The sequence below is a fragment of the Aythya fuligula genome, chromosome 2 (assembly GCF_009819795.1).
Source record: "Aythya fuligula isolate bAytFul2 chromosome 2, bAytFul2.pri, whole genome shotgun sequence".
Lineage (NCBI taxonomy): Eukaryota > Metazoa > Chordata > Aves > Anseriformes > Anatidae > Aythya > Aythya fuligula.
In genome coordinates, this window is record NC_045560.1 from 151,260,362 (window position 1) to 151,273,967 (window position 13,606).

The 13,606-nt window shown below is 36.4% G+C and overlaps 1 protein-coding gene across 2 annotated transcripts in view; it reads right to left on the reverse strand.

Moving 5' to 3' along the window:
- KCNQ3 (potassium voltage-gated channel subfamily Q member 3) overlaps positions 1-13,606 on the reverse strand; it is a 199,534-nt gene that overhangs the window by 6,376 nt on the left and 179,552 nt on the right. For both annotated transcript variants that reach the window (XM_032182574.1, XM_032182573.1), the window contains 5 exons: positions 7,996-8,183; positions 6,813-6,915; positions 3,486-3,617; positions 2,677-2,775; positions 770-854 (listed from right to left, as the gene is read on the reverse strand). In XM_032182574.1, coding sequence (XP_032038465.1) covers positions 770-854; positions 2,677-2,775; positions 3,486-3,617; positions 6,813-6,915; positions 7,996-8,183 — 607 coding nt within the window. The remainder of the gene's footprint in view (positions 1-769; positions 855-2,676; positions 2,776-3,485; positions 3,618-6,812; positions 6,916-7,995; positions 8,184-13,606) is intronic.

A 13,606-nucleotide genomic window follows, 5' to 3' on the forward strand; every position in this document is an offset into this window, starting at 1 on the left:
AGTTTATATACTAATTGCCTCAGATTAATTGCTTATGAATTGTACCAGCATTTTTTCTGTATTGTTGGGTATTTGTCAATCCACTATCCAGTGGTGGATACAACATTATGATCAAAGTTGTGATAGCATACTGTAAATAGCTATTACCAAAATGCAACAGATGGAATTACCTTTGCACACAGACCTCCTCTCTAACTTGATAGTTCTACAACATAAGGGTTAAATATCAGCACTAATTTTCCTTTTTCTTTTGATGGTATATTGCACCTGAACATCTACATTCCACGATAAGACCTGTTGTGAATTAATGCAACTTGCCTCCATCTTAGTTATGTATTTAAAAATGAGAGTGTCATGTTTTTCTAAGCATATGATTAAAATGCATAAAGAAGACACAGAATATCCTGTGGAGGCAATAATTCTGAGTGCCAGAGAACATTGCAAGAGAACATTGTACTCACAGCAAAACACCAGCCATGATAAGCATGGAGTGAAAAAGTCTCACTTAAACATGCTGGTATGGGTCTTGCTGCCATACATAATTACAACCATTCAACAGGTCTCAAAATTTACTCTTCCCAGGTAATTACATTACTTCATGGAAAAATAATCAGATAGTTTTTTGATCATTAGTACAAGATCTTTGTGATGCTTGATCGCCAGCAATACAAATCTGCCTGGGTCAGACAAAGAATGACATATAATTGATATCAGTTTATTGTTTCTGTACAAGCACCTCAGTGTCCTTTGTTGTCATGAAATTACATACCTGTCGTTCAACTTTAACAAATTTGCCCATCATACTTTGGTCTTCAGTATCTGCTGTAGATGCTTTGGCTACATATGGATCATTTCTATAAAGAATTAATATATCTATTAGTGTTCCATTTTTCTTTGCATCACACTGAGTAGTTTATATCAGAAAACAGAAATGCCATGTTAGTGGTATACTAACATAGCTCATTGGAACCCCATTTAAGAAAGGATTGGATCTGGTTATTTGCAATACAAATGGAATAAAAATATTGCTATGTGCAATTTCAGTGCATTTCTAAAGAATAGGTTACTGATTTTGTGTTTCATTAATTTTTTTTTTTTTTTTTTGGGTGTTCAAAATCAAGACTGAGATTAAGGCAAAATAAAAGCAAACAAAAAAGCTCAAAATGGCAGTCAGTGAAATTGATCTCAGAGTTGGTGGAAAATTTTCAGATTTGTGAAAAATGTTGCAGTCTATTCTGATAGTAGGTTTACAGATGGACATATGTTTTGAAATCTAATTCTTTCTAATTAGTTTGTGTGAAGACTTTGAATATGAGTTTCATGGTCGAGTGTTTTTTTTCTCCATTTCATTAAACCAAATAGAAAGTGGCAGAGACTGGAAAAGCTGAAAAGAGAGTCTCGCCTGGATATTTAAAGTAGATTACTGAATACATATTCTTCTACACAATTTCCTACTGCTCATCTGTCAGATGAAGTAAGCTCAAGAGGTAGGAAGATAGCCTCTGCTTAACTAAAGAACCTTGATTTATAACATCATGGGATCTGAGATGGTCATTGTCAAGCTAAATCTTTATCTAAACGGTTCCAAATCAACTTCAAAGGAAACTATGTCTTTCCACAAACTGTGTCAAAGTCTAGAAAACTAATTTGTAGGCTCCTGTTCTTAAGATGACTTAGAAAAAATATGTCCTAAAACTTTAGTTTTAACAGGTCCAGTTCTTGTCCTCTCTTTTTGACAAAATTCAAAAATCACAGCTGTGGATATATCTTAAAGCAGAAACTATAACTAAAACATGTCAGATTTTGCAGGTTGGGTTATCACTGATATGGCTCATGCAAATTTTGCAATCTGCTTTGTTTCCAAAATCATCATTGCCTCTTTCCATATAAGTAGGGCTCTGTCTTCATATTTTCATGTTTTCAGATTTTTCACTGGGTGGGATAAACCAGATAGAGCCAAGTTAATTTATTTTTTGTAAGATTACTTTTGTCCTGAGAAACCGTAACAGCTTTGGGGACAGATTGTTGATGGCTTTGTGTGGTTCTTCATGGGTGTTTATTGACAGATTAATAGTTGTAAATAACAGAAGAAAAAACAAAGCCATTTATTATTGAATTTTTGCTACCAGGATTGCAAGAATACAATAACATGCTGTAACATTCATACCCAGAAACCTGTTGTTGCAATTTATTTTCAGCAGTTCCCTCTAGTCATTGATTTTAAAGCTGCATCATTGAAACTCTGTGTTTGTTGTCGGTGGGGGCTATAATGAAACTTTTTTCACTCCAGGAAATTTTAAGTTTTAATTTTACCTTAAAATTGTTGGCAATTTTTATTGAGTTTTTAACTGTTTTCACTAGTTGAGTGTTAGAAATTCAGCACTTCAGCAATCATAAATACATATTCCATATAAAATCACATCTGCAAACCACAGAGAATCTGAGCTAGACAGTTAAGAAGCCATTAAGTTTATATTTCCATTATACATAATTCTTAGGGAAGCTAGTCTCATTCTCGTTCAACATTTACACATATGTATCTTATAGCATCATATCCGCTTAGTATTGTTACTATAACAGTGTTCTTTCTGGATTAATTAAGTGCATGCTTTTTGGTATGAGCAAACATGTATATCTGTTATGGTCTGTGCAAAATACTAAGCAGAATAATTTCACCTGGGAGACTGTTGTGAAGGGTAAGAAAAAGCTCCTCCCTTTTGGGATTTCTTATGCTTGGGAGTAGATGGAGGTCCAGGTGTAAAAATCATATCTACTCTGAAAAAAAAGAAAAGTGCAACTGCATAAGTCCACCTCTAAATGCTAGCACATGATAGAAACAACTATGGATCTCTGCAGAAAACAGTAACAAAGACTCAAAAGGGAGTTTTGGAAGTAGAGTTTAAAAAAGATCAAGGCAAAACTTGCAAAGCTAACTATTTCCTAGGCACCCAAGCATTGCAGGGACATATTTCCTAGGCACCCAAGCATTGCAGGGACATGTTGTAGACACAGATTTCTAACATCATGAGCTCTCCTCAAATTTCTGAGCTCAAAAAATATTTTTGTATATGTTAATTTACATCTGAGCAAAGGGGATGTGAAACCTTCCAGGCTAATTTGTTTTTTCACTCATACAAGGTCTTTCACGAGGCACAGGTCAGCAGAGAATCCATCACAAAGGAAAGTTCTATGTAGTGTAATTACTGCTTTTACTGATTATCTGTGCAAAGGAGAGAAGGGGGAAAACTTCCCCATAATCAAAGGAACCAATGATCAAGAAAATTCTCATGATTTTTGATTTCCTTCTTCTAACTATGAGCCAGTGCTCTTTTCTATAGCTATGCCAGCTAGCTGCTCACTCACCTTTACTCTTTGGGGAAGAGGAAAGTGCAAAGACGTAGCTTCTGGATGGCCTTGTACACAAATAGACCAACTATGCTTTTGCCAGCACTATACATTTTCCCCACTTCCCAGAGGATTCTTACCTTGCCTGAAGATACTTTATTCTGGAAAGCATATCAAGATGCCCTGCTGAGTATTGCTCTATCACATCCTTTACATCATAAGGCCTCAATGTCTCCTTGAATTTTTTTTTATAAAGACGAAACTGTAGTATTCTGTTAAATAAACAGGAAAAAAGTAATACTAAGTTCTTATATAAATTCCATAATGACCATTTGCAGCTTTATCAAATAATTGGTGAATACTCTGGATGTCTGAAAAGTGAAGTTGCTCACTAGACAAATACTAGAAAATAAAACATAAGCAGAGAATCTCCAATATCATACTATGTTTTTAAACATATAATAGGTGGCTTTTCATAGGTAATAGGCTAGATTTTCCTAAAAATAATTATATACACATGATGTATCTTTTTCAGTACCATCTTCATAACTAGAAATTGTTCAAAGCAACCTATGATATGGAACTTGTTTTTGAACAGCATAGGTCACAGGAGATGTTGAAGCTGAAGGCACGGTTCAGCATATTATAAAGCTAATTTAGAGTGTATATATAGTGTTGAATCATTTTCAGCTTGTTTTTCATTTAGCACCTAGGAAAGTTTTTGATGGGAAATGTTAACTTGTTATAAACGTGGAAGTTAAGTAGTCAGCAGATCAAGTTGTGAAGAAAAAGAGAAAAATGTTAGAACTACCTGAAGTGCCCTTGAAAAAGTAGCAGTATAACACTATTGTAGTAGTGGTAGTAGTGGTGGTGGTAATAGTAGTAGTAGTAGTAACAATAATGATGATATAAATCATCATCATTACTGGTAAGTAATAACAAAATCATAGATATAGTAAGGAAGCATGACAGCAAGATTACTTGAAAACTGTTTTGCAATACTTTTGCAACCTTTTTTTTTTTTTTTTTTTTTTTTTTTACTTACTTTCTGTTTATACATTTGTTCATGTGTATCTTGGAAAATTAAACAAATAGAAAAAATACATATGTAAAGAAGGAAAGTATTTTTTTTTTAATATGTCTTTGACTTGGAATTCATGGATTTTCTTCCTCAGTGCAATCTTCATGTTCTTCTTGGTCTAAATTGTGGAATTGCTTTCATCAATTATGGTTCTGACCTGTCTTTTATTCAAGTTATATTATAAATATATATATATATGGACTTTCATTTAGCAAAGATAATTCTAGCATGACTTTTAAAAGCTTTTTGGACTACTTAACTTTGCTGCTAATAAGTCTTTCAATGTCCAAGATTTCAAAATTTTACCTATGCCTATTCCAGCCAAGATATATATGATTATATATTATATGATTATATATTATATGATCATATATATGACCAGAACTATACTTAAAATAGGAACCACACTGTTAGTGATTTAAATTTTAAATCTTCTTGATTATGGCACTGGAAACTCATTAAGAGGTTTTGTCTGAAATAATTACTTCCTATTAACATTCTGGGTCTGGGTAAACTGTACAGGGAAAAAGAAAATAAGAAATAAATAAATAAATACATAAAAAAGCTTGGCATCTTGAGTCATAAGTGAGTTTAAGAGGAAATTACATGAATCAATTAGGTTTACACAGGGTGTGAGAGAGGAAGTTTTGCAAAAGTAATGCAGAGTCTTATGGAGTCTTAGTCTTATGGAGGTGGGGACTGTAAATAAAAGGCAGTGGTGTATTCTTTGAAAACAAGGAGATATCAGGGAAGGAAAAAGGTGAAAATTGTGGAGGAATCAAGGATGAAGTAACTTTCAGCAGGAGGGAAGCAGTCATGGGTAACAAAAGCAAAGCCTGTGGGATATGGCTTTTGGCATGCTTGAGAAAATTTGAAATTTTAATATCTAGTTTTTCTGCACTCAGCTGGAAAGCAACAAGGAGAAAATACTGCTAATTTTACTTTTATTTGTTAATATAATATAATGCAGTCTTGGATTATTGGTAAAAATAAAATGAAAACAAACAGACACTATAGTTATACAGAATAAAATAAGTACTAGATTCAGACCAGTCATCAGTTATGGAAGCTCAGATGAGACCAAAATGGAGTTACAGATAATTATATGTTGTGAAAGAAATACCATGTATACAGTGTTTTTCTTTCTCAGCCATTGCCCAGTTATTACAGACGTCTACTGTCGAGGAGAAGAGGAAGAATCTGACATTGGTTTTCAGTTATAATCCAGTAACACAACCTGTTAGTATAATATAGCATCCATAAATGGGGAAAAAAAAAATAAAGCTCTTCAGAAGCTGTTAATTCAGCTCCTGCAAACATATATTCTCTGGTAATACATGACTTATTCTGTGTTACCATCAACTGAAAATGTGAAATAATACCTTTCATCACTTAGTAGTTGATTGGAAGTTATTATAGGCAGAAATAATCCACACTGAAATGGGGAGGAGGGCAGGTTGGCTAAGAGCCCTTGCATGGATTGGGAAAACATACAGTCATAACCAGTGACAATGGGACATTCATCTCATACACCTGCAGCTGATTTACAAACATTTCTAAATGTAGAATACACAATCATGTTCTCTGAACCTTTTTGAAGAAGATAGAGTTTGGGACACTCTAGACTTGAAATTCTTCTACTGGAAGGCGGTAACTCACTGAACTCACTGGTCTAAAACAACTGGTAGAATAAAAAAAAAGTGACTGCAATGAAAATAGAATATTTTTCCTCTGGGGGCTTTTTTTTTTTTCTTTTTTTTTTTTTTTTTCTTTTTGTGTGTAGAGTAGAAAATTCAGAGTGGAGAAGTAACAGAGCATAAGTGAACAAATTTCATGTTTTTGATGTTCTAAGCACATTACCAAGCCTTACCAGGAGTTTTTTAACCCCAGGGATAATATCTTGTGATGCAAAACTAGAGGTGACATATGTGACAGGCTGAAGACCGATGAAATGGAGACTTCAGCATCTATTAAAGCATGACAGACAAAAAATATATTGCAGACTCATACAATTGTAAATAAATAAGAATTGAGTCAGCTAAGGATTTGCTACTAAGCTAGAATTCCAGCTGTACATAAATGTTACACTCAGTAACTTGGGCAAGATACTATATTTACAGCATATTTTAAAGATAAGCTGTATACTACATTGTTTTATAACAAATATGTTTATAGTGTCTTGCAAAAAATGGCATGATCAGTGTTACTGAAAAACATTTTCCTTTCCGTATATTTTGAAAGAGGACTTGTATAGCTTTTATAGTTCAAGTATTAAACTATGAATAACAACAATGAATCAACATGCAGCAATACAGTGGTGTGTTTTCCTGAAGCACAAACATTCAAAATCAAAGCCAAGCACCAAGAAGAAGTCAAAGACATTTACCTGACAGCTCGGATGGCTGTCTTGAATGTGGGGATCATATCTTCCATGAGGAAGTCACTACTGTCGCCTCTCTCTTCTCCCATGGGTTCCCCTGTACCTGCATCTGCAAGGCAGGTCAAAAACAAACAAACAAAAATCTGACTGCACAATATACAAAGGGATAAAACAAGTGTAATTTAATAAGGAAACATTTCTTGTGGCTTCCTCTTTCTCTAGTCAACTTTTGAAATGATTTTCTTAATTCTGCTGGGATAGTAGTAAGACATCATTTGAGGCATCTCCTCTCAGATTTCAGCATTTTGAAAACATTGAGAACTTCTCTTCCTTTCAAATAAATTTAGAAGTTCCCACTTTTATGAACTTATATGGTGAAAAGTCTTTACCAATCTTATTTTACATAGGTCTAGAACAGCTGTAGAAGCTACAGGCCAAGTTCTCCTACTTGCACTACTCTGAGCTCATGTTACTTCATGGAGGAGGATACTCAAGTCCCCAGCATGGACACCCAAGCTACAGCCATGGTAGTATGGATAGATGCACAGAAGCCAGCTGGCACAATAAAGGAGAAACTGTTCTTTAGACACCATTTAGACACAATAGACAATAACAGAAAAATGTGTTGAGAGAGACTGAGAGGAAAAAATATCCTCTCTTGTGGTATGGACACCACTAAATATAAACCTGCCGAGGGGCAGCAGTCTTAGGGAAAGTGGAAAGGGAACAGCAGTTCACTCTATAAAATGTGGTTTTAAGGGATTTCAGTGAGGAGGTATTTGAGATGCCTAGACACAGGCTAATGCATGCCTGGATACAGTTTAGCAGGGAGCTGCCTTAGCATAGCATCCCTGATAATTAACAGACCCATGATGTCATGTGCTTTTGTGGGGACATCAGTTCACTGACTGGTGTGCCCTTTTGTTCAAGTTCAAATGGGTTGACTCCATTTATGGCCAAATCCAATATCAATTGCTCTGTTTTGGAGGGCCACTGCCTTATTTCATGTACTGTGTTGTCTGTACACCAGCATTCATTTCCTGGAGCTTCCCCAAATGTGCCACATGAAACCAGGAGGTGGCAATGCTTGGCCCAGAAAGTCACAAACCTTCAACAGAAGATGCAGAGAAAGAAAGTAAAATGAAGAGAAAAGGGGAGGGATAGAAAGAAATCAACACAGATGGGCTACCTTCTGAGCTTTGCCAAAAAGCGTATGCTTTCATTCGGAATGCAGTGCGAAAACGCTCCTTATTATTCAAGACAACATTCTTAGGCTCTTTTGAAGGACTTTCTTCAATGGCATCTACATTCAGAGGGGTAAATAGCTTTCCTTTAGTATTGGTACCACGAACCCGATCCAAGAGACCCAGCTTTTGGCTACAAAATAAGCAAAAGTAATCATTTTCCTCCTTTGTACACTTTTAACTTGTTTTCATGATGCTTTAAATATATAAGAGGCTAAATAAATGTTTTGTACACAAGGACACTGCTGGGGCTACCGTAATACATCAATGTCTTTGTAAGCAACAGCTAAGCTCCATATGTAATTAACTGCTTTTTATGAGCATTTTTTTGTATCAATGTTGAAAATGTTACCAGAGGGTTTTGCTATCCTCTCTACATAATGTATCACAGTGCTTCAGCTCCAGTACTATGTCTGAAGCATGAGATTTATTATTAAGAAGAGAAACACTACTACTTAGGCAGTTCTATTATCTAATGACAAGGATGCTTGGCCTTTCCTGTTCAGTGCTTCCTTTTTCTACTGGGTCCATGGCAGGCTATTAAATGTGACTACCAGGAGCAGAAGAAAAGTCAGATGTGCTGTGAACCAAATAAATTATCAGCAAAACACTGGAAAGGCATTGCCAAGCAATTACTAGGTACGTGGTAGGGCAAGCCACCTAGTTCTCTCCATTATTCAATTTCAGTCATCTCTCACTATTATAGGAATTGAGGTGTTGTAGACAAATAGTAGTAAAGTGGCATATTTTGTTCCTCTGATGATTCCTTGCACTGTCCTCTTATGGATTTATGGACCAAAGATCTTTGCCCTTCAGTGACAACTGCACTGAATTGAAATTGCATCTGCCTGTCATCTTACCAGCATCATTAACCCTTCTCACAGCCCAGTGACCATAACAGTCTTAAAGGCAATTACCAATGTCACTGGAAACAGCAGCACAAAAGAATTTCCTAGTTAGTGCATCAGCTTAAATACACTCTGAGAGATGATATAAATGTTTTATTTGCTTGTTCATTTTACTACTAAAAATATCTGTTTATTGACCATTTGTTAAAAAATATAAATGAGGGGCTAAGGTTTGGGAAGAAAGCCTACTTCTAAACCCAGTCTTGGGCACTTCAGTGTGGGACAGCTCTGGGAAGAGATGTCTTGTGCACACATAGTAGAGGCACTTCTCTGTGGGAGAGTGGGTCAGAAGGGTTGAGCAGGGGGAGAGAAGAAGCCACAGCACCTGGCAAATTTCTGAAAGTCACGGCTGGGAGCAGAGCTGAAGGAAGAGTTGCAATGGTGGCCAGAAGAAAGAGATTTCATAGGTATGCAGAGAGGTTTTTGTATGGTTTGTTCAGCTGAAGCCACTAAACTTGACTGGCATGAAAGAGCAAGGATGGGGAGGGTGCAACCTGCAAGGACATAGTGGTCGAAGACAGAGACCTGTGTGCAGACAATGCAAGTGAAGGGTCTCACAGAACGTTTTATTCTTTTTTAAGGGGTTACCTTGATCAGATGGGTTACTTTTGTGTTCTACTGATGTCTTTGTAAGCTAGGGGTCTCTGGTGCTACTGGTGCACCTCTTTGCCAGGAGTTTCTACCTCAGAGAGGCAGTATCCTGATGCAGTATCCTACCACAGTGGAAGTTCTTGGAATATTCCTCTTAAAATGGCAAAGGTGAGAGGCATTTAAAAACATATGATGTCTTTGCTGTTTTCATAACAGTACTGACTGTAGTAGGAATACTGCAATTTACAGCATACAAAGTTCCTCCTTCATTTGAGCATTGCAGATCACAATTATTGCAGGGTATTGTTGTTATTGTTGTTGCTGTTTTTGTTTGTTTTAATATGAATTAGTGGTACTGTCTTCTTTACTGTCAGATTCTTATTAATAAATCTTTGACCTAGGACATAAGAAAATATGGGTATTCCTGCTTTAGAAGTCTGAAGCACTAAAGATTACTGCAGAATGTTTTTTGGGGCTTTCCAAATCTTGTTGCTGACAACATCACAACAGTTGTGAATACAATTTCTGCAGCCTAGTAAATTCAGACACTTCCACTGTCATTGTCTGCATGAAGTGTGCAGGTGTGTGAAAGTATGGAAGTGGCAGTTAAGAAAGAATTGTGTAAGTATGGAGACACAGCTAGTCCTGATATATCAGCAGTGCCAGGACTGAAGTCAATGACGTGAGAAGAGAAAATAATGTATTTGAGTGAAGAAATAGAGCAGCCTAAGTGAATGGTATTAATGTTACCAAAAGTTTATTGTAGTGTAGTTTCCTGAGAAATTAATGGCTATGGGGAAGATGCACAAAGTGCAGACAAATGCACACAGCAGCAATTGCTTCCTTCTTTGGAGTAAAAAATTAAAGATGCTACTTCTTGATACCTGTGACAAATTAGTCACCACAGAATATGTAGGGTAGTTTAATGTTAAGCCCTAAGCACTTATTTAAAAAGTAGTTTCCATAGTGTTTCTTTTTGGCCTGGACTTTTGATCTGGCTGATCTGCTACAGTGTTCTAAAAGACTAAACTAATGATGAGTGCAAGATCCCAACAAGTGATTTGCTTTCCATTCAGACAGAGAATCCTGTGATGTCTTTTCTGCATTTGTCCTGGTTTCAGTTAGAACAGAATTAATTTTCTTCCTAGTAGCTGGTGGAATGCTGTGTTTTGGCTTAGGACGAGAAGAGTGCTGATAACACCCCAATGTTTTAATTGTTGCAGAGCAGTGCTTATACCAAGCCAAGGACATCTCAGCCTTTCGCTCTGCCCTGCCAACAGGCAGGCTGGGGGTGCAGTAAGAGCTGGGAGGGGACAGACCCAGGACAGGTGACCCAAACTAGCCAAAGGGGTATTCCATACCATCTGACGTCATGCTAAACAATATATAGGGGTGGCTAGCCAGGGGGAGGGGGCCGGACTGCTCGGTTAGGCTGGGCATCGGTCAGCGGGAGGTGAGCAATTGCATTGTGCATCACTTGTTTGTACATATTATTATTACTTTCCTATTATCACCATTGTATTATTGTTATTATTATTGTTATTATTATTTTTGTTATGATTATTTTCCTGTCTTATTAAACTGTCTTTATCTCAACTCACGGGCTTCACTTTCCATTTCTCTCCCCCACCCCAGAGAGGGAGGGGGGAAGGTGAGCGAACGGCTGCGTGGTGTTTAGCGTGGTGTTTAGCTGCTGGCCGGGTTAAACCACTGCCATTTATCTACTCTCTCAGAGGCAGTGTTTGAGAACAGCACTGCTTTGCAAGACAGATGTCTTAACTACAGGGCACTGCTGTGAAATTTGGATTCTTCAAGCACTCATGTATCATACTTAGGAAAAAATATTTACAGGAAAAGAATACAGCTAACTTGAGCAAGTTTTGAAAGGGCATGACAAATAAAGTTGGGGACAATAAAGGCCAACTGAATGACTTGAGTGGGTTTTGGAGGGCAAAGTAGAAAAAACGCTAAAACAGATTTTACTGCAAAGGAAGGCACAAAAAATCTAGTTGAGTGATAACAAAGAGTCAGATGGGAAATATAAACTGATGGGCATGAAAATTAGAAGGAGTGAGCTTGTGAGGTCACCAATGTGAAGAAAGATAGAGCTGTTAAGCATGCTTGGCAAGGCAGTGATCTTTGTAGGCTGAAAGAGACTGTAATGTACACTACAAAGAGGAAGAAACTCAAGAATTTTTAGGATGAGAACATCTAGAATGAAGAATTTTCCTCTAGGTAGGAAACAATTATATTTACAGTAGGGTTGTTGTGAATATCAGCTTTTTCTTTTGTGAAGATTAACAGATTACCAATGAATGACACATGAACCTCAAATGAAGGTGGGGACTATATTACACTTATACTTAGGATTTCAAAGTTGAGCGTATTAGTTCAAGGGCTTCTGCAAAGACATTCAACGATGTGAAAGAAACTCCTAGGAGGATGAAAGATAAAAGTGAAACTCAGATGATTTCAGGTGATGAGATAATTTTGTCAAAATTGGCCACACACAACACATTGCCTTGGAGCAACCTACCAAACTTCACAAGATTTGATTTGGTAACACTACATAAAAGTTCTAAATGGAAAAATATATTTACAGCAGAGAACTTCAAAGCCAAAGAAGCAGAAAGATAGGTGAGACGGAGGGTTTCTATTGTTTATAAAAAGCTGTTAAATGTTGTATGAAAAGATAATTTTCATTACATATGGTCTTTGAGTCTCAGAAATTTGCTCAGTCCTTCAAAATACATGTCCAGGTCTCTCAAAGTTTGTCACTTAAAATTCCTTTATCAACTGTCTTCTTTACCAAAAGACAAGGAGGCACATAATGTGTTACAAGGTTTCACACAGATCAGATCAGCAGGAAAAGGGTCAGTGGACAATGCAAAGAATCCAACAGATTCATATTGAATTTTTATTTATTTATTTATTTATTTTTTTCCCAATGTAGGGCTCAAAATATCTGCCATGAACTGACCTCAGAATAGGAATGATTAAGATTTAATATCTTCCTCACAGATCAAAACAGATCAAAATATTCCATTGCATTCAGCACAAAAGACTACTTTTTTGTCTTGGTGTTCTCTATTGCATATCTACTAATCTAGTAACAATTTATTTATTTATTTATTTATTCATGGAGGTAGATAATTTGAACAGAAAGCATTCCTAAATTCTCTTTCTAAGGTAACTTTCTCCATTAATAAGTGTCATTTCAAGAAGAAACCATTGTCTCAAGACTGTTGCTCAGGCATCTTAGGTTTAGGAGCTAGAACTCCTAAAGTTTAAAAAGTTGAATTTTTTGTCTAAGATTGACCTTTAGACACCTTTTTATGCTCTGTGGGAATTTATTAACCTACTGAGATCTGTTTCATTTTGGGGTTACTTTTTAACTGGGGGAACTTGTCTGTTAATACTGATTACAGCTAGATCTAGAAGAGAATTCATTTTAAAAGCAGATTTCTAGTCTCAGCTAAAGTTACATAAGCTGAAGCCTTTATCAATAATTTAATGCTGATAATTAACCCTTAAAGTAACATTCAGACAGTATGTTTACACAATAATATAGACAATTGTGTTCATATCCAGGCAGCCAGAGCAGTAGAATACTCAGAAAATCATTAATCAGCTTCACATGAAAAAAATACAACAATATGTTGTATACAAAACAAAACCCAAGCTTCTTTCCAGATAAATGGATAGCTGTCATCAGGGAAACAATGGACTTTATTCTCATTTCCAGGGGATGAAATCTGGGTCTGCTGGGGTTTTTGTTTACATTGTGCTTTTTAAAAACACTTAAGAAACATTTGTTTTCATGACACAATCTCCTTCAATAAATCAGCATGCGCATGGCTCGGTCTCAGAGTATGAAGCATGCGCAGATCACATCGTCCTTCAATGAGAGTGGCTAGGACAGTGGTTCCCACCTACAGGTTTACATACTGCTGCTTATCTTTCAGACTCCTCTTACTGATATGAGCTGCTCTTCCTCTCCTTGGGACAGTGGTCTCACTTCATTTGGCTTCCTCACATTCAGGAAAATATGATTGTG